The sequence below is a fragment of the Hyperolius riggenbachi genome, chromosome 2 (genome assembly GCF_040937935.1).
Source record: "Hyperolius riggenbachi isolate aHypRig1 chromosome 2, aHypRig1.pri, whole genome shotgun sequence".
Lineage (NCBI taxonomy): Eukaryota > Metazoa > Chordata > Amphibia > Anura > Hyperoliidae > Hyperolius > Hyperolius riggenbachi.
The window spans coordinates 289,391,474-289,415,624 of record NC_090647.1 but is presented as its reverse complement, the minus strand read 5'-3'; the positions used below and the strand labels follow the sequence as shown (position 1 = coordinate 289,415,624).

The 24,151-nt window shown below is 42.3% G+C and overlaps 1 protein-coding gene across 5 annotated transcripts in view; it reads right to left on the bottom strand.

The window, feature by feature from the left end:
• Positions 1 to 24,151, bottom strand: part of LOC137546444 (regulating synaptic membrane exocytosis protein 3) — a 178,399-nt gene that overhangs the window by 45,108 nt on the left and 109,140 nt on the right. For 3 of the 5 annotated variants that reach the window (XM_068268929.1, XM_068268928.1, XM_068268927.1), the window contains one exon: positions 9,199 to 9,258. In XM_068268929.1, the coding sequence (XP_068125030.1) occupies positions 9,199 to 9,258 (60 nt within the window). Of the gene's footprint in view, positions 1 to 9,198; positions 9,259 to 13,593; positions 13,632 to 18,189; positions 18,280 to 24,151 lie in introns of those variants that run through there. The other 2 variants (XM_068268931.1, XM_068268930.1) reach the window with 2 other exon arrangements.

Genomic DNA, 24,151 nt, shown 5'->3' with positions numbered 1-24,151 from the left:
AGGGGAGTCCCCCTTGAACCCCCAAACATAATGCCCTCCAGTCAGCAGCTCAACTACATAGCTATCTCTATGCTGTGTTCCTTACAGTTTTTACTGGTGTTCCAGCAATCCCCCCTTTTACCATTACAATATTCCCTTATATTTTAGTAGGGCCCCCTCTCCTTCACAGTATTCCCCTTTGGTCTAATGGTAGCCCACCTTATAAATATTTTTCTGGTAGTCTAGTGGTGTACCTCATCTCTACTGTGTTCTCTGCTATCCTATTGGTCACTCCTACCCTATACAGTGCTACCTGGTGGCCTAGTGCTTCCCATTCCTTAAACAGCATTCCCTGGTGGTCTAGTGCCCCTTCCCTCCCCATACAGCAGTTCTTTGGTAGTCTAGTGCCCCCCCCCCTTAAAAAGCATGAAAACAGCTGTGAAAATGAATGTGTTTTTGCATGCACACGTTGAAGCTCGTTCATGCACATATGCTAATGTTTAAATGTACCATACTTGTCTATATTGAACACTTTGAATAGGATGATGTGCATGGCACTTGGAAATAAATCATATTAGATGTACAGTAAATACATCTGTTGATTAACATGGGCTATCTGTGCAGCGTTTCTGCATTGTAGACCAACACAAAAATTGCACAAATTTTAATGAAACCTAAAACCATGAGTTTACAGGCGATGGCACCATATCCCTGACACATTCAAAGACACGTGAGTAGACAGAAATGTGTTTGCATATTGTGTTTGTATACCAATAACAGATTAGCAAAAATGGCTTTTGAATCACTAAGTAATTATCCAAGAATACATAAACAGTTTTGAGGTTCTTATCATTTAGCATTAATTGAGGTGTTTGTGAAACATTGTAAGGGGGTGATGTTGCTTCTAATCTATGTGATTCTGTCTCTTGAAGCTGTCTCACTGCTTATTTATCTTACTTCATAAGCTGGGAAGACATTAGTGTAACTTGAATCCATTAGTGTTTAAGTGCTTTCTCTTTAGACAAACCACTGTAAGGTCTTTTCAGGGCACAGTCTGGGGAATTATCCTTACAGAAGCTTAAATTCATTTCAGCAGTAAGAGTTATGTATTGCTGAGCAAGATGTTACATAGGGTTACATATAATCTACTGGAAATGTACATACAGTTCTACCAAGCTTAGGTCCAAATTCCTATACTCAGAGCCAGATGATCCACAAGGTAAACCTAGGCAGTTGCCTAGGCCCTGGAGAGAGACTAGGGGAGACACATCTTATTGAAAATAGCCAGGTGATCATCATCATAGGTAGGTAGGCAAAAACTGCTGTCTTGCCTAGGACCTTATTTCATTTTAATTCTTTTCTGCCTATACTGAGAGGTGACATAATAAACATGGGGCAAGAATTCTGTTTCTCAGCAGTATAATTAGGGATGGTCAGTGAGCAGCAAACTATTCCGAGCTGATGCAGAATTATGCAATTTTGTAATAAAAATGTATGTAGCTTGAAAGTGGACCAATCGAATGAAGCTGAGGTGGAATTTGATTGGTGAATTTTAAAGCTGCATACATTCGTTCTAGCCAAATATGTTTGGCGGTGGAAATCAGAGTTTATTGTATAGATTACAGTGAAAAAAATTCCCTCTTTTAAATCTAGCCAATTATGTTGGAGGATCCTGTTTTCTAGCTAGCGCTATTTGAGGGAAGTGTCTTTGCACTGCTTTAAATGAAGAATTGTGACAAAAAACCTGCCATGTCAGTATTCTGAAACCCAAAAACAAGCAAACTTTGCTTTGCTATAAAGTTCTATCAAATTAGAAATAAGTATCCATCCTTTCTGTCTCCCTATTCAAGATGCAGGGGCGTTGCTAGCCCCAAAGATCAGTGGCACATGCCACGGAGTCAGAGCTGTGGAGCCTCTATAGGAGCATGCTGGGAACTGTGGTGCCTCAATGGTGGGCATGCTGGGAGCTGTGATGCACCAATGGGGGGTATGTTGGGTGATGTGGTGCCTCTATGGTGCCATGCTGGGTGCTGTGATACATTTATGGGGACATGCAGAGAGCTGTGGTTCTTCTATGGGGGTATACAGGGAGCGGTGGCTCTTCTATGGGGGCATTCTGGTAGTTGTGGTGCCTCTGGGGAGGCCTGTGGGAGCATGGGCGGGGGTCCTGTAGAAGGTCAGAGAATGCTATGAGGGGACTGCCAGACAACATGCCAGCAGGCCAGCCCACCCAGCAGAAAGCCAGGCCAGCCCGCACAGAAGCCAGGTAACTGCCTAGTTAAGTTTAAGTGGCACTGCTTATTTCTGTGATATATATGATATGCTGCATTCATTTATTTATATTTATTTATTTTTTTCTGTATTAATAGAGAGGGAGACTTCAGCCAACATTTTGCTGGGCATGCCTATTTACACAGCTGTTAAGTTCATGTAAGTTTGGCTTCACCCTTTACCACACCCACATTCTGGTGCGTGGCCCCACCCATTTTTCAGATGTGCCCAAAAGTGCCCTGGATCGCTTAGGATCCTAGCAATGCCCCTGACAAGTTGAATAGAAAAATATGCTGCAATTAAAGCTAATGGGAACCTAAAAAAACAAAAAACAAACAGATACTTACCTAAGGAGGGGGAAGGCTCTTGGTCCTATAGAGCCTTCCTTCTTCTTTTCTAATCCCCTCATTCCAGCACTGTCACCCCTGGCCTGGAAGCAGTATCCGACAGATCGGTTGAACACTGCTCTCTGCTGCTGCAGGAGGCTTCAGAAGTCTTTGGGAGCCTGAGACAGGCGGCTCTGTACTGCGCCTGTGATAGCACACTCTCTCACGCACTCACACAGGCGCAGTACTGAGCCACCTGTCTTCAGGAGCACTTGGACTCCTGAAGACTTCCAATGCCTCCCGCAGTGGGGGATTCAATCAGGGTGACATCACTGGAACGAGGGGACCGGGAGAGGAGCGGGAAGGCTCTATAGGAACCCAGGGATAAGTATCTGTTTGTTTTGGGGGGGGGGGGGGGGGGGGGGTTAGGTTCCCATTAGCTTTAAAAGAATACTTAAGTCTAAAATAAAAACTGATCTTTACTCACCCGGGGCATCCCTCAGCCCCCCGAAGCTGGATGGTGCCCTCGCAGCCGCGCTCCGATCGTCCTGTCCCCGCCGGCGGCTACTTCCGGGTTCGGCGACAGCCGCCGACAGGCTGGGAACGCGGCTGATTTTCCGCGTTCCCAGCCGCTATATCACCCTCTATGCTGCTATAGTGTATATGTTATACGCTATAGCAGCATAGAGGGTGATATAGCGGCTGGGAACGCGGAAAATCAGCCGCGTTCCCAGCCTATCGGCGGCTGTCGCCGAACCCGGAAGTAGCCGCCGGCGGGGACAGGATGATCGGAGCGCGGCTGCGAGGGCACCATCCAGCTTCGGGGGGCTGAGGGATGCCCCGGGTGAGTAAAGATCAGTTTTTATTTTAGACTTAAGTATTCCTTTAAATCAAAAGGTGCTTCGAAAAAATTGTGAATTTAAAGGTGTGCTCACTTTTGCAATCAGCGTGTTGTACTTTGTTCTATTTTTTTCCCCTGTAATGATTGGATTTTCAACATCATTTAGGTTATAGATCACATTAAAAGACAGGAAAAGTTTTGAAATGATTTACTGTGGTCTAATTTTTTTACTCCACAAAAACCTGGCATCCTAGCAAGAGAGCATACACTTTTATACCCACTGTATATGAATTGCAAACCAAGGTCTCAGGTAGTTTTATGTGTAGAATCTGCTCTTAGTTGCCTTTTAAAATTATTTTGATTTTATTTCTAGAACAACCATGTAGAATGGGTGCATGATCCTTTAAGGAATGATGGGATGAAATGCTCCTAGCTATACAGAGAGGGGATGTAACTGTAATGACTGAGGGACTCCACAATCTGATAAAGGAATGCTGTCTGAAAAGTGTTTCTATGCAACGCAGATGTAGTTTTGATATACGTATGCCACGATCATGCCTTGTCTGCCTGATGTCTGAGGACTCTGTTGTTATTATTATTTAGCACTGACATGACATAATTCGCTGTGCTTTACAAAGTATATAGTCATGCCACTAACTACCCTCATGGGAGCTCACACAACGTAATCCCTACCATACTCATTCTCAAGTCCCATACTCAAGTCTATCATAGTTCAGGGCCAATTTAGGGGGAAGCAAGGACACGGGGAGAACATACTCATTCCATGCAGATAGTGCCTCCCTGATCACTGGCGTATCCAGACGGGGGTTCTGGTTGTATGGAACACCCCCCTGAGACTCCTGTACCTTTAAAAAAAATTCCCTGAAATTGCTGAAGCAGACAAGCTGGTAAATATACAGAGGCTTGCCTGCAGGGTCTGTGGGAAAAACTCAGCTCTTTCCCTATTGTAAAGACTGCATGTAGACAGCTACATAAGGTATGTCACAGGTTGAAAAGTTTTTGACAGTCCCTAAACTCCAGGAGGGCTGCCTGCAGCTTGTGTGAGAGGCTGACCATCCCTTACATTCTCCACACCCCTATGCACGGTATACCTATATCATTCCCCTATTCCCACAATCCTCCCCACCATGTTGTTAATGTTTTGTTTTTGCTTTGGCAATGCTAAATGTATTTGGTCCTGCCAATAAGGCTTTGTTGGATTTTGCTGGCAGGGACAGGAGACACAGTACATGCAAGTAGCCTCTGTGTGATGTGGGACTGCAATACAGATACGCTATCTGCTCTATCTCAGTCTCTCCACTCCACCTGGGGGGCAATCTCCCCCAGGCCCCCTTTCATTCAGTGATTTAGGGCTGGTGTATTCAGGTTTGTTGTTGTAAGGCAATGCAAAATACTAGGCTAGCTGATAAAACTGCAATTAAAGGGCAGGCAAGCTGGTATATATACACAGCATGATGCAGAGCTTGCCTGGAGGGTCCGTGGGCAAAAATCTGTCTCTCCCCTATGTCATAATGACTGCATCTTGTTAAACAAGGTGAACATTTTTTGACAGTCCCTAGACTCCAGGGGGCTGCTTTCTGACTTGTGTGAGAGACTGGCAGGGACAGGAGTCCTATTACAGGCAAGTAGCCTCTGTGTGATGTGGGACTGCAATACAGATAATGCTCCATCTCAGGCTATTCTCAATTTCTCTCCACTCCTCTTCTCTCTGGGCTAGTGCACGCCAAAATCACAATAGCAATCGCTAGCAATTAGTGAGTGTGATTTTCAGAGCGATTTCTGATTGAATCACTCAAAAAAATGCTACATGCGGTATACCTGCGATTTTGAAAAAATCACAACGCTGCTGTGGGATCACCCACATAGGGTAACATTAGCCAAGCGCTTTTCAAATCAATGTTGATTTGAAAAACGTTCAGAAGCCCTCTTGGTGTGCACCAGCCCTCCCTCATTCACCTTTGTTTCCCTCTTCCCCTAGTGCTGGCTGGCTGTGTCTTCTTGTCATACAGGAAAGCTAAATAAAAGTGCAATCCTGGTGAGGCAAATTATTATTATTTAGTATTTATTTAGCGCCGCCATCTTCCGCAGATGCATATATCCCTGCGTCATATGGGTATCGCTTGCGCTATGTGACATGTGACACATTCCACTGAATTGTCCAAACTAAGTCTATCTCCCGTTCCTCTCTCGGCGAGTTGTTCCAGCGCTGTCCCCTGTTCAAATTTGCTGCTTCCAGAAGCTCTCAGAAACACTTGTGTCCTTGAGTACTTCCAAAGATAGGCAGCTCCGTAATACGCCAGCGCACTTTTGTGCATGGGCAGTATGGAGCCACCTGTATTCGGAAGCACTCGGGGACATAAGTGCTTCTGGACCTTTCAGGAATCCCCCCCTTAAAAATCCTGCGTTTGCCCCTGCTGATAGAGATTCAAGCCAGGTACCCAGCACTGCAAGGAGAGAGCGCTATCCACTACACCACCATGCTGCACTGTATGAATCCATCCACAAATCCAACAAGTGCCATAAGCCAGATGGTACTGTACCATTATGTGATCCTATGAGCACAAAGTGCAGCAGTTTTTATTATTTTAGTAAAAAGATAAAGCTCTAAGTCGGGGGGGAATTATTTGTTTTTGTTTTTTGCTTTTATGTCAGTACGTATTCTGCTCAGACACCAAGGAGTGATTAGACTGACTGTCTAATGACTCATGACTATGAGAAGTGCACTCAAACAGCTGAGCTTCACAGAGGAGGAGATGAGGCAGTGAGACACAGTACTTGTAGTAAAGTTTGAGGCTGCAGCATAACGGGATTTATAACTGCCAAAATATAAAAGGATCCATGCAACTGTGTGGCTACTGATTGTACACAAATACCTTCCACTTGGAGGATTTCATTTTAAAAACATGATTAGCAGCATTTGGTGAGAAAAAGGTTGTTTATGTGTCCCTCACAGCAGAAAAGCTGTCCTTCCTACCATAACATGTTTCTCATCCCCCAATGCAGAGATTGGGCCAGAAAGTGCACAGGGGAAGCAGGAAAATCAGGTACATATGAGAAGTGGACAAACGGGCGCCGCCATTGACTCTAATGTTAGATATCGGCTATCGGGCGCAAAACTGGACGAATCCGAATGGTGCCCGTTAAACTGTTTCTCGCCTATTGTTATTTATCGTTTTTAGAATATTAAAACAGAAAATATTGTTATAAAATTCGTTTTCACAAGTATCATTTTTTTAAATTATTGTGTTAACTTTTCAATATTTTGATATTGTACTTGTTTTAAAATCAATTTTACATTCGTTTTTAGTATTATAATTACGCTAATTATCATTTTTACATGTAATTTTACTTTATCATTTTTACATTCTTTTTGAGATTTTTAATTTCGGGGGAGGGGGGGGGGGGGGTCTTTTTAAAATTAGAATTATGTTAATTATTGATTTGACATGTAATCTTACTTTACCATTTTTACATTCTACCAGGGAGAGTCTAAAGCCCAATCTACACGATACGATTTTTTATACGATTCGATTACAATTCTATTTACGATCCGATTAAATCCAACATGTCCGATCGAATGGCAAATCGAATTGAATCGAATCCCGATCGGACATGTTGAATTTAATCGGATCGTAAATAGAATCGTATTGTGTAGATCGGGCTTTAGAGTTAGGCACCACCAGGGGGGGGTCTTAGGGTTAGGCATTACCAGGGGGTCTTAGGGTTAGGCACCGTCAGGGGGGGTCTAAGGGTTAGGCAACATCAGGGAGGTCTTATGGCCCATACTCACGGGCTACAATTGTCGCCGCAACACGCGGCGTGCACGTATTGCGGCGACATGTCGCCCGTGAGTATGAGGCGCAACACGGGCACGCACCCCGAACCGTCGCTGCTGTCGCCAGGCGATTGGCGCGGTCAATTGCCTGGTGACAGTTGCCACCAAAACTTCGCCGCAACTGTCACTAGTCCGCGTGTGTATGCGGACTAGCGACAGCAACCTCTATAGAGAACACGGAGCTTCCGGCGGGGGGAGGAGGAACGTCGGCAACAGCTTCCGTTGCACCGCTGATCCCTCTTCCGCGTGTGCACGCGGAGGGATGTGGCGACGAGCTGTCGCCGAACTGTCGCGCACACGCTCCCGTGTGCTAGCGACAGTGAAGAAAAGTTGCCCGTGAGTATGGGCCATTAGGGTTAGGCACCACCAGGGGGGATCTTAGGGTTAGGCAACACCAGGGAGAGGTCCACCTACCTCTAAGACCCCCCTCCTGGTTAGGCACCACCAGGGGAGTCTTAGGGTTAGGCACTACCAGGGGGGTCAAAGGGTTAGGGATAGGTAGAGGGAGGGTTCTCTGTGAGAATAGAGTTAGGTTTAGTAGTAATACGACAAACTTTAACGCTATTTTTTTCAATCACCTAAATCAGTAACACGAAAATACCATTTGTTTGATGGAAAAGTGTTATATTGGACTTAAAAAATCAGCCACTAAAATTTTTCAGAAATGAAGAGATATGATTAACGTGTTTTGGTTTCTGGACGTAGAAACTACGTCCAGAAACCATGTGCGCTACCGCGCGCCCCCGCGGCCGATCGCGCGCGTGCACGCGCACTCCCGGCCGCGGATTCGGTAGTCACGGAATCAATGTATCGGACTATGAAGTCCGATCACTGATTCCTCTCCCCCGCTGAAAAAGCGACAGCTTCTCTCGGAAGCTGCGCCTTTTCTGGCCATTCACTTCCTGATGCGCCACTCTAAGCGTGTGTTACGCTTAGAGTGACGTCATGTAAACAAACTCATGGCCGCCATCTTGTGGCCAAAAAGTAATACTACACCTGAAAATAAAAATGAATTAAAATCAACACACATTTACATTATAAATCTATTGTTTACCCCCCACCCTCCCAAAACTACCCAAATAAAATGTTTACTATAAATAAAAAAAACCATTACAATTAAAAAAAAAAAAACATGTAAATATTTACCTAAGGGTCTAAACTTTTTAAATATCAATGTAAAGATGAAATATTTCTATATTTTTTTTATTTTAAACTTGTTAATAGTGATGGATGCAAAATGGAAAAAATGCACCTTTATTTCCAAATAAAATATTGTCGCCATACATTGTGATAGGGACATAATTTTAATGGTGTAATAACCGGGACATATGGGCATATACAATACGTGAGTTTTAATTATGGAGGCATGTATTATTTTAAAACTATAATGGCTGAAAACTGAGAAATAATGAATTTTTCCATTTTTTTCTTATTCTTCCTGTTAAAATGCGTTTACAGTAAAGTGGCTCTTAGCAAAATGTACCCCCCAAAGAAAGCCTAATTGGTGGCGGAAAAAACAAGATATAGATCAGTTCATTGTGATAAGTAGTGATAAAGTTATAGGCTAATGAATGGGAGGTGAACATTTCTCTCGTGAAAACCACGGAACCTGAATGGGTTAAGATTACAACTAATTTTTTGTACAGTTTAATTTATACTTGTATGTATGTATTTTTACGGTAACATGTTATTGATAGTTTCTGCAAAATGTCAGACGTAAACACGATTAAACATAAACTATGTGTCTCTGGAATAATAGCAATCGTTAAAAATAAATTTTATACAAAGTGATTATTTAAAACAAAATGTATTTGTAAACTAATATTTGTATGCTTATTGTTGTAAAATAAGGATTTCGGCTGTATCATGCATCCTTTTTTCATAGCGCCTCTATTACATTCACGCGCATACTGGACTGTATTTACCTGCTCCTAGGGCCGGGTCCTCTCCGCGTGTCAGCTGTCTCGCCAGTATCCCTGCCCGGGCTGTCATGTGACATGAAAAAAAGAAAGAGGGAGAAACTGCGATTACTATTGTAAGACTATTGTACATAATGGCAAGGTCTCTATGTAGTAACAAAACTTTATAAACATATACATCTGAACAAGAACATGCAACATATCAAATCGCTCCAGTAAGGGGACAATTTCTTTTTGGAAAATCATATTTAAACTTCATTACAAGTGCACCAATAAAGTAGCCCTGTGCCATTCTTAACATGGGACCCCAAGGTAGACAACTTATGTCGCTCAGACTGAGCAGCAGGGGTGTTATCAGGATCCTAAGAGATCTGGGGCACTCTTGGGTACTCCGGCTGGAAAATGGGTGTGGCCATGCACCAGAATCTGGGTGTGGTCATAACTGAAGTCAAATTTACATGAACCCAATAGCGTTCTAAGTAGGCATGCTCAGCAAAATGTTGGATAAAGCCCCCTCTCCATTAACACAACCCCCTCCCCCCCCCCCCAAAAAAAAAATGCAGCATCTCACATAAGTAGGCAGTGTCACTTAAACATAACTAGGCAGAATTACCTGGCTTCTATGCTGGCTAGTTTGGCTTTCTGCTCGGCGGAACTGGCCCCCATAGCATTCCCTGACCTTCTAATGGACCCCCTCCCATGCTCCCTTGGGCCTCCCATTGAGGCACCACAACTCCCAGCATGCCCCCATAGAACAACCACAGCTCCCTGCATGCCCCCATAAAAGCATCACAGTACCCAGCATGGCACCACAGCACCCAGTATGCCCACATAGAGGCACCACAGCACCCAGCATACCCCCTATTGAAGAACTACAGCTTCCAGCATGCCAACATTGAAGCACCACAGCTGACTCTGCCTGGGCGGCATCCAGGGCACCCCAGAATAGATACGGGGCATGTTTGGGGCATACTGTGCCTGCGCGACCCTGGCCACATGCATCATTGATCGAGCTTCAAGGACCAGGAGCATCCTGTGCAGGACACTCCTGGCCACGAGAGCGAGGGCTCACGAGGCCAGGGCCACGCAGGCGCAGTGGCCAGCGACAGAGCCGGTCACCGAAAACGAAACTAAACTACAGCAAGGGACCCGAGGCTCGTTTAGTACTGGTGCGGGCACAGGCTGACTGCAGGGGGACCGGTAGAAGCCCCAGGTTTCCCCTAGGCATAAATTTCCATTTGAGTGCTTCAGAAAACAGGACTGTGGGTCGAGCTCAGAGAAGCAGATAACAATTGAAGTTTTTTAACTCATCCTTTACTGGAAAGCAATATGAGACTTTTTTCTTTGCTACTAATGTTCTATTTCTTAGCTGTACTACATATACAATTCAGTACAGTATATCATAAATTTATATTCACTTCAGGTTTGCTTTAAGTAAGTTACAATAGCAGCACGGTGGTGTAGTGGTTAGCGCTCTCGCCTTGCATCGCTGGGTCCCCGGTTCGAATTCCAGCCAGGTCAACATCTGCAAGGAGTTTGTATGGTCTCCCTGTGTCTATGTGGGTTTCCTCCGGGCACCCTGGTTTCCTCCCACATCCCAAAAACATACAGATAGGTTAATTGGCTTCCCCCTAAATTGGCCCTAGACTAAAATATACATACACTACACAATACATACATACATACATACATACAATACATACATAGACATATGACTATGGTAGGGACTAGATTGTGAGCTCCTTTGAGGGACATTTAGTGACAAGACTATTTATACTCTGTACAGCACTGGGGAGTATGACGGCGCTATATAAATACTAAATAATAATAATAATAGCCTTAGTGTGCACCCCATACTGTCCATTATTAAGGAAAATACAAGTATGTCATAGACAGAAGCTTTGCCTTTGTGAGAAAAATAGGGATTTTTACATAATAGGCAAGATGCAGTGCAGCGCACTTCATATCTGCATGGACTCTCATAGAGATTGATTCATTAAGTGGCAAAATGCTATAGATGTACAAGTTACTGCTCAAACCATAATTTTCACTAACTGTATAATGCATCAAATAACAGATAAGTGAGCAGATAACAACTGCAGCGTTTGAGCCTGCTTGCCTGTTATCTGCCTGCTGTCTATTATTTCTGCATTTTAAAGTTAATAGACGAGTTTGAGCATAAAACATAATGCTTGTACATTTTTAACCGTGTAACATCTGATATAAATCCATGTGTTATAGAAGAATGCTGCATTGTGAATCAACCTCATAGGGTGCTCTTGAACAATCTGCTTAGGACTCCATATGTAGCAAGTGTATTTGAGCGTTCAGGGCCAGTACTGCCATTGTCCTAATACAGAGTTGTATTAGGAGCAACTATTGCTAGCAAGAGTTTTACCCCCTTGAAATTGCTAACTTGCTTCAGTTGTTGGGCAACAAAAGGTGGCATCTAAACTTTAACAGCAGTCTCTCTAGTTCACCAATCACCATAACAGCTAGTAACCATTCACAGCATCTACAGATTTGCAGCTGCAACTTATCACAGCCTCTAATGACAGGTAACAGTAAGTAATTACTGCAAGTTGCCTATGTTCCATGGACCTAAAATAGTAGCATATCTCCTCCTGCTAACTATGACAGCCGCTAACTATGACAGCTGAGTCTATTGTTATAATTATTATTATTTATGCAGAACTAACATGTTCTGTAGTATGTTTCAGGGCAAGCTAAATAATGTATGTCACAAACTGTAACTCAAAGGAGCTCACAATCTAATCTCCCTACCCTAGTCATAGTCTATATTTCACATAAGTGCTTGTGCTCACAAACATCAAAGACTCGAGTAGAGTAGCTTAGGAGCTCTCGGCCCCAGTGCGAGTTGTACATTGGGCCTCTAGTGCTCTATGCATAACAATTGATATGGAGTACCAAAGCCTGACAAGAACAGCTGCAGTGTTGCAGAGGTGTAGGCTGGGGAGGAGAACAGTCTATTAATGGTTACAACTGATCAAAGCACATATGGAGGTGGTCATTACCAGCATAGCACCAATAAGGAGCTAATAAAGTAGTTGAAGGAGGGCCCTCGATGGGCCTCTCTGGTCCAGGGGCCCTGGTGCAGTCACTACCTCTGCATCCCCTATTTATACGCCACTCTCTAAGGACCTATATGGAAATCCATAGCTAGGTAAGCTTACACATTATCTATATTTGATTGTTCTTTTTCATCTCTAGCGCATTGTACTGAGGTAGCAGATCTGTACATTTGCAGTAAGGGATTTTACAGTCAGCTTAAAGAGGAACTCCAGTGAAAATAATGTAATAAAAAAAGTGCTTCATTTTTACAATAATTATGTATAAATGATTTAGTCAGTGTTTGCCCATTGTAAAATATTTTAAATCCCTGATTTATATTCTGACATTTATCACATGGTGACATTTTTACTGCTGGCAAGTGATGTAGCTGCTGCTTGCTGTTTTGGCAGTTGCAAACAGCTGTAAACAGCTATTTCCCACAATGCAACAAGGTTCACAGACAAGGCTACTCAGAATGTCTTTGTGGGAGGGGTTTCACCACAATATCAGCCATACAGCGCCCCCTGATGGTCTGTTTGTGAAAAGGAATATATTTCTCATGTAAAAGGGGGTATCAGCTACTAATTGGGATAAAGTTCAATTCTTGGTCGGAGTTTCTCTTTAAGCATCATGAACTGGTCACATCTTTCGGATCAGTGTTTACTGGGGCTTAAACTGAATTATTAATATTATCTGCACCAATTATGCAAACTACAAAGTGAAACAAAAGGATCAACCACTAATGTGCCACTATGCCCTGATTACAGTTTGGTAATGTAATTATATTTCAGTAACTCACTGACAGCATGCTAAGCCCTACTTCCCAGAAAGATGAGATTCAGATCACACTAATAACTTGTCAGCCCAAATCCAATACTGCCTACGTACCTGAAACCTCTGCTAATACAATCTGTGTTTATGTCTCTAATTTAGATTAACTTTAAATGGTAAAATACATTGTACGTAGACTGTGATATCATGGGCACCTACTTCCTAGCGGTGTGAAAGACTAACATACAGTATTTGTGACTGCAATATTCTTTTTTTTTTTTTTAATCGGTTCTCTGACTCTGTCAGAATTCATGTAAAACAGATAAATTGTATTTTAAAAATAAACATTCTATTTATATAGCAAGCTTCTGAAGCCATCGGTGCATCTTCACTTGGCCTGACAGCCAATGCGAGCGTGGAGATCCTGTCGCCATGGCGACGCAGTCCTCCAGATCACATCCACCAAAGGTAATTATATCTTCTTACAGATGGGGACAGTGGTGCACAAGTGATGCTGGGCTAGCCCATCACAAGCAACATGTTCAGTATTATTGTTACCTAATGGATGACACAGAAGAGCCCTCATACAGGAAAAACTCTGCCGCTGAACAGCCTGTTTATGAAGCCTCTATTAACTGAAAAGCTGCTGAAGTGGGATGAATCCAATTTCACTGTTTTCATCATGATTATCCTTTCAGTCCTATTATATTATTTCATTTGGTTCAAAGCATCAGTCTACAAAAAAGAAAAATCTGTTTTGATACATAACGGTAGATTATTCACTCCTACAATTAATATACTGTAGTTTGTAATCCATTCAAAGGTTTCGTCCGCTACAATAATCTGTCTTCTTTCTGCTACTATCTATGGCTAACAGGGTATCACATACATCTGCTGCTGAACCTGATGTGTCCACTACAGAGGGGTTAAATTGTGACTTGCTGAGCGCTGTGCAGATGTGTCAATAGGCTACAGCCTAGCATCTTATTCTGTTGCTATAGGGGGGGAGGAAAATGAAGGTGCGGTGCATGACAGAGAAGCTTTGGCAGGAGGGGGAAGGAGGGAAGCAATGTTTGGCTGAAAGCAATGTTCAGCTGAGATGATCTTGTACCCTGGATCCTTCAATGACCCATCAGGAATAAGGCTCTAGTCTCCTTACAGGATACAACCAAATTGTTCAATTTCTATGATTATTCATTAAAATAATTGATTGCATAGAAAAATTAAATTAACCTATTCTTTCAATCAAATTTTGTATAAAATAAATAAATCAATAAAATGTATCTTTGGGCATTGTGGAAAATTCTACTAAACGCATCTATAATAACAACCGTGTTATTTGGTTAACCTAGTTACATCAGTGTTGGGGCTCTGCAAGGTAAAAGGAACTAACACATGTTCCCTACTTTACCTTGCTTTGTCAGATCATGTAGGATGCATTATAAGCATCTTCACAACCTGTATGCTGACTGACTATGAGCTGCTGCATAGATTTCAGCAGCTATCACAATATAATGCATCTTGAAGCTAAGCAGCTCATTACAGCTACAGGTTAAAGTGGATCCGAGATGAACTTTTATACATTGCATAATTGTGTACTTTACATATAGGTTATAGGGCATTCCTCAAGCCAAATACTTTTTTGTTTTTGTTGTAATACTCTAATTCCCTATAAACTAAACAAGCCTCGCCCACAGCCTTTCAGAGAGCCTTGGCACTGTAGCAAGGGCTCATGGGAGGTCAGTCTGGGCAGGAGGAGGAGAAGGTTACTAGCCAGAGATTTCAGAGGCAGAGGGGAGGAGGAGAGGGGAGTGAGCTGAGGGGTGGAGATGCATTTGCAGATTACCTGTGTAATGATGACAAACAGAACATGGCCGCTCTCATTGTATCACAGGAATGAATCATCTTAAACTGTTGAAGCTGTATGCAGCTGGATTTGCTGTGTAAACTCTAAACTTTAGATAAGATATGTAGACAACTTACTTGTTATAGTTAGTTTTTGATCTTGGATCCGCTTTAAGTTAAAAAAGTGGCCCTGTCAAACATTCCTTTTTTTTTTAATTCTCAGAGCCCTTTCACAGGTTTAACTACAGTAGATTGACCAGGCTAAAATAGTGACAAAGATACTTTAGGACCTCCATAGAGCTCCACAATGTCCCTCATAAATAGGGATGGTCTATGAGATGCAAATAATTCCAAGCTAATGCAGAATTGTCCAAATGTTTATATCAAAATGTATGAAGCTTGAAAATGGACCAATTCTACCTTGGCAGGATTTGATTGGTTGATTTTCAAGCTACATGAATTTGCACACTAAATCTGCACAATCCTGCATCATCTCTGAGTTATTTGCATCTCAGTGACCGACCGACCATCCATACTCCTATCCCAGACTGGAAGCCAGGTATAAGAGTGTAATATACCTGTTACCTATGATGTACAGTGCACAGTAAAAAGGCAACACCATGGAGCCAGTGCAAGCTATCTTACTCCCTCTTAAAGTGTCCATACATTAGATATTTCAGGCATATGCAATTACTGTAATTGAATCTGCCAGTCATCTAATGATCCCAGCATATTTGATTGGTAAACTTCTGAAACAAAGGGTGATCTAGTATGGTGGGAAGCTTACCTCCAGGAAGAAGGTAAAGGGGGTAAAGGGGTGGCCAAGAGAAAAAAACAACAAGCAACCTAATGCTGTATTCTTACATTCACTTCCTTTTCACAATGCGGGCAAGTGTTTTAAGCTGTGATATGAAAGCAATAACATACGATTACAGTGTCTACAGCATGTAAGCATAAACTACACACAACTAATAGAAGTTTGCTGTTCAACCTGGCCATTTGTGATTGATAAAAGCAACAATTCTATGTATGTACAATCTTCTGCCATCCTCTATGATCGACCCTGATCGAGTTGGATTGTATTGGTTGATTGCCATTTTGTTGCACTGAAGTGGGACTATCTTGCTGGCTGACTAAACAGCAAACTTTATTCCATTCAAATTCTGATCCTTATCCTTTCATTACCCACATGATGTAGTCAGGAAAGAGTGGGAAGGTAGAGACATCAGTTCATGCTCCTGTATGCATATTTGTGTTGTAATCTGTGCATTCGGGTTGAGACATAAAGTATTGTATGGGAACCAGCTGGGAACTCTTTCCCCCTTACACCTAGCATGACCTTTGAACTAAGATCAGATGAGTTGAAATGGCCAATAGAAATTGACTTAGTGCAAGAAAATGCGCACATGAATGGGCACATGCATTCAGATTGGAATTGCGAAGAATGTAAATCTATGAATCGTGCATTAGCATCAGCATGAATATTCCATTCACAAATGCATTTGTATTCATCCGTTTGCCTGGAGAACCACACCACGGGAAGTTTGCCCATCACTATTAAGGTGATCACACACCAAACAATTTTTTTAATATCAGTTCAATTCAAGAATAGCAATCAATTTTTTTGACTGATTGTAACTTTTCAAAATGAATTTCTTTCATTCAGATTTCTTGCTCGAATGAAAAAAAAAACTTTAGTTTTTTCAGGATCGTTTTTATCGAATTGCCATAAAATCAGATGATTTTATTTTATCGTGTGTGGCCACCTTTAGAGGGAGCACTAGCCAGTATTTCACTTTAAGTACAGAGTTTACCCTGCCCATCCCCATTTTTCCCAGCTCCACAGGGGGGGGGGGGGGGATGAGGAAGGATGTTTATGGAGGCAGGTGATCTGCTCTCTTCTGGGAAAGAAAATCCCATTTTCATGACAGCACTATATTTTGTGAAATCATGTGACTGACTCAAGGGGAATTTTTCTAGTACGGCTGCATCAAAACGAAAGTTAACTAAAAGAGAAAATTTCTTTTAAATACTTTATGCACTCTGCTTCAAAGGCCTGTGAACATCCAAATCAACCTTAAAGAGGAATTTTAAAGATAAACCCTAACAACAATTGAACTTCATCCCAATCAGTAGCTGATACCCCCGTTCTCATGAGAAATCTATTCCTTTTCTCTAACAGATCATCAGGGGGCTCTGTATGGCTGATATTGTGGTAAAACCTCTCCCACAGTGTGATGTCAGGACCATGGTTCTGACATCACACTATGAGAGCCTTGTTGCATTGTGGGAAATAACAGCTGTTTCCAACTGCCAAGAAAGCAAGCAGCATCACATTCCACTGACATGTCCTGCCAGCAGTAAAAATGTTGCCATGTGATAAATGTAAGAATGTAAATCAGGGAGAGGAAAGCTTTTACAATGGCCAAACACTGACTAAATACTTTATACATAATTATTGTAAACATGATGCACTTTTTTATTACATTATCTTCACTTGAGTTCTTCTTTAACTCAGAATTGAACTTCATCCCAATCTGTAGCTGATACCCCCTTTCCTATGAGAAATCTTTACCTTTTCTAAAATAGAGCATCGGGGGAGGGGGGTCTGTGTGGCTAATATTATGGTGAAACCACTCACACAATGTGATGTCATGACCATTGTCCTGACAGTTTGCTGTCTGTGAACCTCATTGCATTGTGGAAAATAATGGCTTTTTCCAACTGCCAAGCAAGCAATATCTCCCTCTGTGCATAGAACTCTCAGTATAGAACATTCCACACAGATCATCTGGCAGGAGTAAAGATGTCACCACCAGTGATAAATTTCAGAATGTAAATCAGGGAGAGGAAAGATTTTACAATGGGCAAACACTGACTAAATAATCTATAAATGAGTATTGCAAAAAATAAGTGATTTTATTAATTATGTAATTTTCACTACAGTTCCTCTTTAAGTATATAGAACATCTTTTTAAAAGAATGAATTAGAACAGGATGCAAAAAATATTTACAAGCCATGTTTTTTCCCCATTTCTTCATTTTTTGCAAATTTAATCCTGAAAAGGTAACATCTAAACATCCTCCCTAGTGCTTGGATTCACCAAATTGACCACGCGTCTCAGTCTGCATTTTCCGCAGTATATTAATATAAGAAAGCAGTTTAAATTTTCCCTTAAGAAACAATCTTGTTATTTAATTTCTCATATACATCAAGCGATAGGACAAACAACAACATAGCTGGAGTGATGAAACCACTTTCTGCAATGCATGTGGCACACATTATTTAATTGTATTCATTTTGCTAACCAGACACTAATCCTGCTGCACCCTGTGGAAGCCCCTAGCTCTACATGGGTTCCTTGGCAACCCCTTGATGATCCAGGTCACCAGGAGATAGTCCTCGTTAGTTCCTTTCATCACATTCATATCTCTTTGATGCTTCCTGTTGCCATGGCAACAAGCATCCTGTACCTTCTCTCTATCTCCCTCTAACATGTAGCTGCTCCTACAGAGATGGCACCACACCACAGTAAAACAATGAAAAGAAATGCAGCCTTCAAATGCAAACACAATTTGTAATCTGCTCAATGAACACACCTAGACATACTGGATAATCACACTGGATAATCCTAATATATAAAAGTTCCAATGCATTTATTTCTTTTTATGCGACAGTGGAATATGCCAATTCTAAATATGTAAATAATTTATTATACGTGAGCTGAGCCAAGAAAACAGCTTATCAGCAAAGCAGGGACTTAATTCACTGTGAAAACATGAACACAAAGCTGGGTGGATTACGTACACATGCATATAATTTATGCATAATTATGCACAAGTACCGCATGTTTTCTTATTTTCATGTCATATTACAGTCATGTCATAGCAGTATGCATAGGCCAAACGATATTTTAATGAACAAGCTGTGTCCATAGCATTTGTAGAAATAATCTGCAATATTTTCAGTTAGCAAACATTCCTGCGGCTGTCACAGGAATAAAGGACTGAGAGAGAAGCAACAAAGTATTAATAATAATGCATACAAGTGAAACATGAACTACCGCTATGTCTGAATGTACTCTTTGTACAACCTGAATACTATAAAACACTTGGGGTCTGGTGAGGGGAAGTTCGTCAGGCAGAAATAGTACTGCATGAAAATAAACCCTACACCAGACCACATCTTGTGTTTTTCCCACAAATGTTTGCACAGCTGTCTCAAACCCCCAGTCCTTAAAGAAAACCTCAGCTGAAAAATAAAAGTTCAAATAATCACACACACGTCATACTTACCTCCAGCATAGTCTGCTCATCAATCTCTTCCCCCTTTCCGGTATTCTGTTCATCCACCATGATAAATTAAATTCTCTGTTCTCCATGTTAAAAATGGCTAAGAACCCATAACAGCTTCCAGGTCATTGCTTAATGCACCTGTGATAGCACCCTCTTGTACGTGGACACGCACCACCCCAAGGTGGATAGCGGGAGGGGGGGGGGGATATGGTGTATGCGCAGAAGGCCTTTAAAGAGAGCCCAAGATGTACTCAAAAAATTAAAAAAAGTAGGCTACCTGATCCGTGGGGCTGAGCGGATCATCTAACCGCAAAAAACGCCGCTCCTGCGGGCCGCACTGGCCTACTTTCACTTTTGTGACGTATAGGTCACGGGGCTGGGATGAGAGATTCATTCTCTCATCCAGCGTGCAGGGAGGAGAGGGAGTGGCAGGGGGCGTAGTCAATGAGAGAGAGCTGCCCAATGGCAGCTTTGGAAATCCTGTAAGAATGCCACCGGTGGGCGTTTTGAACAGGTGAATCCCTCTCCCTGTGTTTACCTCCGAGATGGCAACAAATAATGTTGCCAATCTCGGGGGGCTATAGCGTGGCAGTTGGGGAGTAGAGAGTGGCGGTGTGGGGACACAGAGGCATGTTATGAGGCAGAGAACATGCCTCTGTGTCCCATCTGCCCACCTCGGGTTCTCTTTAAAGAGACTCCGTAACAAAAATGGCATCCTGTTTTTTATCATCCTACAAGTTCCAAAAGCTATTCTAATGTGTTATGCCTTACTGCAGCACGTTCTACTATCACCACCTCTGTAATAAATCAACTTATCTCTCTCTTGTCAGATTTGTCAGCCTGTGTCTGGAAGGCTGCCAAGTTCTTCAGTGTTGTGGTTCTGTGATGCATCTCCCCCCTCCAGGCCCCTCTATGCACACTGCCTGTGTATTATTTAGATTAGGGCAGCTTCTCTCTTCTCTCTTATCTTTTACAAGCTGGATAAATCCTCCTCTGAGCTGGCTGGGCTTTCACATACTGAGGAATTACATACAGGCAGAGCTGTCTGCACTCTGCAGGAAGAAACAGCCTGACACTTCAGTGGAAGATAGCTGCAGGGGGAAAGAAACACACAAATGATCTCTTGAGATTCAAAAGGAAGGGTGTATACAGCCTGCTTGTGTATAAATGTATTTTCTATGTGTGGACATACTGTACATCAACCTACTTCCTGTTTTGGTGGCCATTTTGTTTGTTTATAAACAAACTTTTTAAAACTGTTTTTAACCACTTTTAATGCGGCGAGGAGCGGCAAAATTGTGACAGAGGGTAATAGGAGATGTCCCCTAATGCACTGGTATGTTTACTTTTGTGCGATTTTAACAATACAGATTCTCTTTAAGGCCTACAGCTTCCGGAAAGACAAGTACCACTAAATCTAGTCAGAACTGGAAGAGATTCTTGTGTGAATAAAGCTCAATATAAGGGAGCTCCGCATGGGTGGAGGAATATTTCTCCCCCCACCACATTGTAAGGTCTCTCCTTCTCCTCCCCCCCCCCCCCCATGCTAAAAGCCACGTGGGTTGGTATCGGCTAGAGGACACACAGCCTGAGTGGTGGATTAAGAGGTTAGCAAGTCTTTGTAAAAGCAGTACACTACATTTTTATAATAAAAACTAAAAATATTGTAGTATTCATTGGGGTTTGCAGGGATACTGCAAAAACAATTTTCCTAGCAAAATCCATGTTTGCAGTATAATGTCTTCAGCTATTTGTTAGTAAGCACTGTAGCCCTCACCTGGAGCATGAATTTTCATAGCGAGTGTTCCATAACATAGTGCGTTCATGCAGTGACAACACATTCTGTGGGCTTGCATGCTCACAACTCGGCCACATTTCAATACAATTGTAGATGACTACCATTCACTCAATGCAGTACAGTACAAGTACATCCACTGTTATATTTTAACTATTTGCCCACTACTGATTGAACCCATTTGGCTATATATGATCTTATGTACATGACAGCAAGAGCCTGCCTTCCTAAGACAAAGAACAGTCACATGTGTTTGCAAACTGTGGGAGTGCATTTATTGACCCATGAGTTAAAGAAGATCTCTGGCCTTCTTGAAAATCGACCTACACATTCCTAACGCTCCTCAGATTAGGTTCATTTTACAACTACAGAAATCAGCATCCATCTTTTTCATTAGCCTTACTGCAGTACAGCTAGAAGGGAGATGCCACCAGAATACTGAAAACAATTTTAAGATGTCAACTCAGCTTCAACTTCAGTGTTAGTCAAGATCCACACTTAGATTGGTATGAAGGCAGTTCAGACGTTCTGTAGGAGGACAGTGGGTACAGACTACTCAAATATATACTTTTCATCTTTTTTATGTCTCCAGGGATAGAAATAATAGTAAAATAACACATATCTAAGTAGATAATTATACAATTTGATTATATGAGCATGAAACCACTTGGACAGTATATAAAAGGCAGGAAGTATACTCACAAACAAGGGTTGCTGGGTGAGGCAACCACTCGTCAGCGCTTGTGGGGAAGTACCGTCCCCACACGGCCTTCTATGGTATGATGCTGGTCGCTGCTCCAAAAAAAGGATTCTGTGGTTCACGGGAAAAACCTTTTTAACCAATCCCCCCCCCCCCCTAAAACTAAGGAGTAAACTCTAAGTATTGTAAGAACTGGAGGCGCCCGTTTCTATTGTTGTTAAATGTACAGAGATCTTCAAAAGGCAGTATCCGACAATAGCTTATGAGGTGTCCTACCTTTTAGGGTTCCTGTTCTAGATATATAAACCAGGATTAAGATAAAAAGTTCAAAAATATTTATGCGTGCCCTCAACAGCGCATTTCACGGTAAAAACCACTTCCTCAGGTCATTAACATGCCTTTAAAAAACAAACAGTAGCACACAGAAATGATACAGGTATTGTGTTAAAAAAAAAATATATATATGAAAATAATCAAAAGTCAAAAACAAATAGGTCATTTGTCATATAGAACAACATGGTGTTTACGCTGAACATATTCACATAAGCACATAGCATAGAAAATGTAAACATTAAAGAGACTCCATAACAAAAATTGCATCCTGTTTTTTATTATCCTACAAGTTCCAAAAGCTATTCTAATGTGTTCTGGCTTACTGCAGCACGTTCTACTATCACCATCTCTGTAATAAATCAACTTATCTCTCTCTTGTCAGACTTGTCAGGCCTGTGTCTGGAAGGCTGCCAAGTTCTTCAGTGTTGTGGTTCTGTGATGCATCTCCCCCCTCCAGGCCCCTCTCTGCACACTGCCTGTGTATTATTTAGATTAGGGCAGCTTCTCTCTTCTCTCTTATCTTTTACAAGCTGGATAAATCCTCCTCTGAGCTGGCTAGGCTTTCACATACTGAGGAATTACATACAGGCAGAGCTGTCTGCACTCTGCAGGAAGAAACAGCCTGACACTTCAGTGGAAGATAGCTGCAGGGGGAAAGAAACACACAAATGATCTCTTGAGATTCAAAAGGAAGGGTGTATACAGCCTGCTTGTGTATGAATGTATTTTCTATGTGTGGACATACTGTACATCAATCTACTTCCTATTTTGGTGGCCATTTTGTTTGTTTATAAACAAACTTTTAAAAACTGTTTTTAACCACTTTTAATGCGGCGAGGAGCGGCGAAATTGTGACAGAGGGTAATAGGAGATGTCCCCTAACGCACTGGTATGTTTACTTTTGTGCGATTTTAACAATACAGATTCTCTTTAAGAACCAGTTCTTGTTTTTGCTGTCGACTTGCCATATATGACAGCTTCTGCAGGCACTATAGCTGCAGCATGTTTTATCTTTGAAACAAGAACTGATCCTTAAAGAGGAACTGTAACGTCAAAACGTCCCCTGGGGGGTACTCACCTCGGGTGGGGGAAGCCTCCGGATCCTAATGAGGCTTCCCACGCCGTCCTCGGTCCCTCAGGGGTCTCGCTGCAGCCCTCCGTACAAGATGGCGTCAATATTTACCTTCCCGGCTCCTGCGCAGGCGCTCTGACGGCTGTCGGCCCCGAAGTAGGCGGAAATACCCGATCGCCGTCGGGTCTGCTCTACTGCGCAGGCGCAAGTTTCCGGCGCCTGCGCAGTAGAGCGGACCGGACGAAGATCGGGTATTTCCGTCTATTTCCGAGCCGAAAGCAGCCACAGCGCCCCCGCTGGAGCCAGCAAAGGTAAATATTGAATCTACAGTCGGGTCTGTCGCCGGCTGTTCAGAGGGCTGCAGCAAGAACCCCGTGGGACAGAGGACGGCGTGGGAAGCCTCATTAGGATCCAGAGGCTTCCCCCACCCGAGGTGAGTACCCCCCAGGGGAGGTTTTTGATGTTACAGAGTCTCTTTAATGTTTACATTTTCTATGCTATGTGCTTATGTGAATATGTTCAGCGTTCTATATGACAAATGACATTTGTTTTTGACATTTGATGATTTTTATATATATATATATATATATATATATATATATATATATATATATATATATATATATATATATATATATAATTTTTTTTGTTTGTTTTTGTTTGAACACAATACCTGAATCATTTCTGAGTGCTACTGTTTGTTTTTTAAAGGCACGCTACTGCCCTGAGGAAGCGGCTTTTACCGTGAAACGCGATGTCGAGTGCACAAATAAATATTTTTGAACTTTTTATCCGAATCCTGGTTTATATATCTAGAACAGGAACCCTAAAAGGTAGGACACCGCGTAAGCTATTGTCGGATACTGCCTTTTGGAGATCTCTGTACATTTAACAACATTAGAAACGGGCGCTTCCAGTTCAAACGGTATGAAACCATGTGAGGCCTCTTTCACACTGAAGGCAGTGAGGTATATCAGAGTGCTGCAGGGTAACTCCACTGCATATCAAGCACAGACACGTGTGGGCTTACAAACACTGCCATTCAGCTGCATTAAAATTCCAGCTGAAAGGAGCT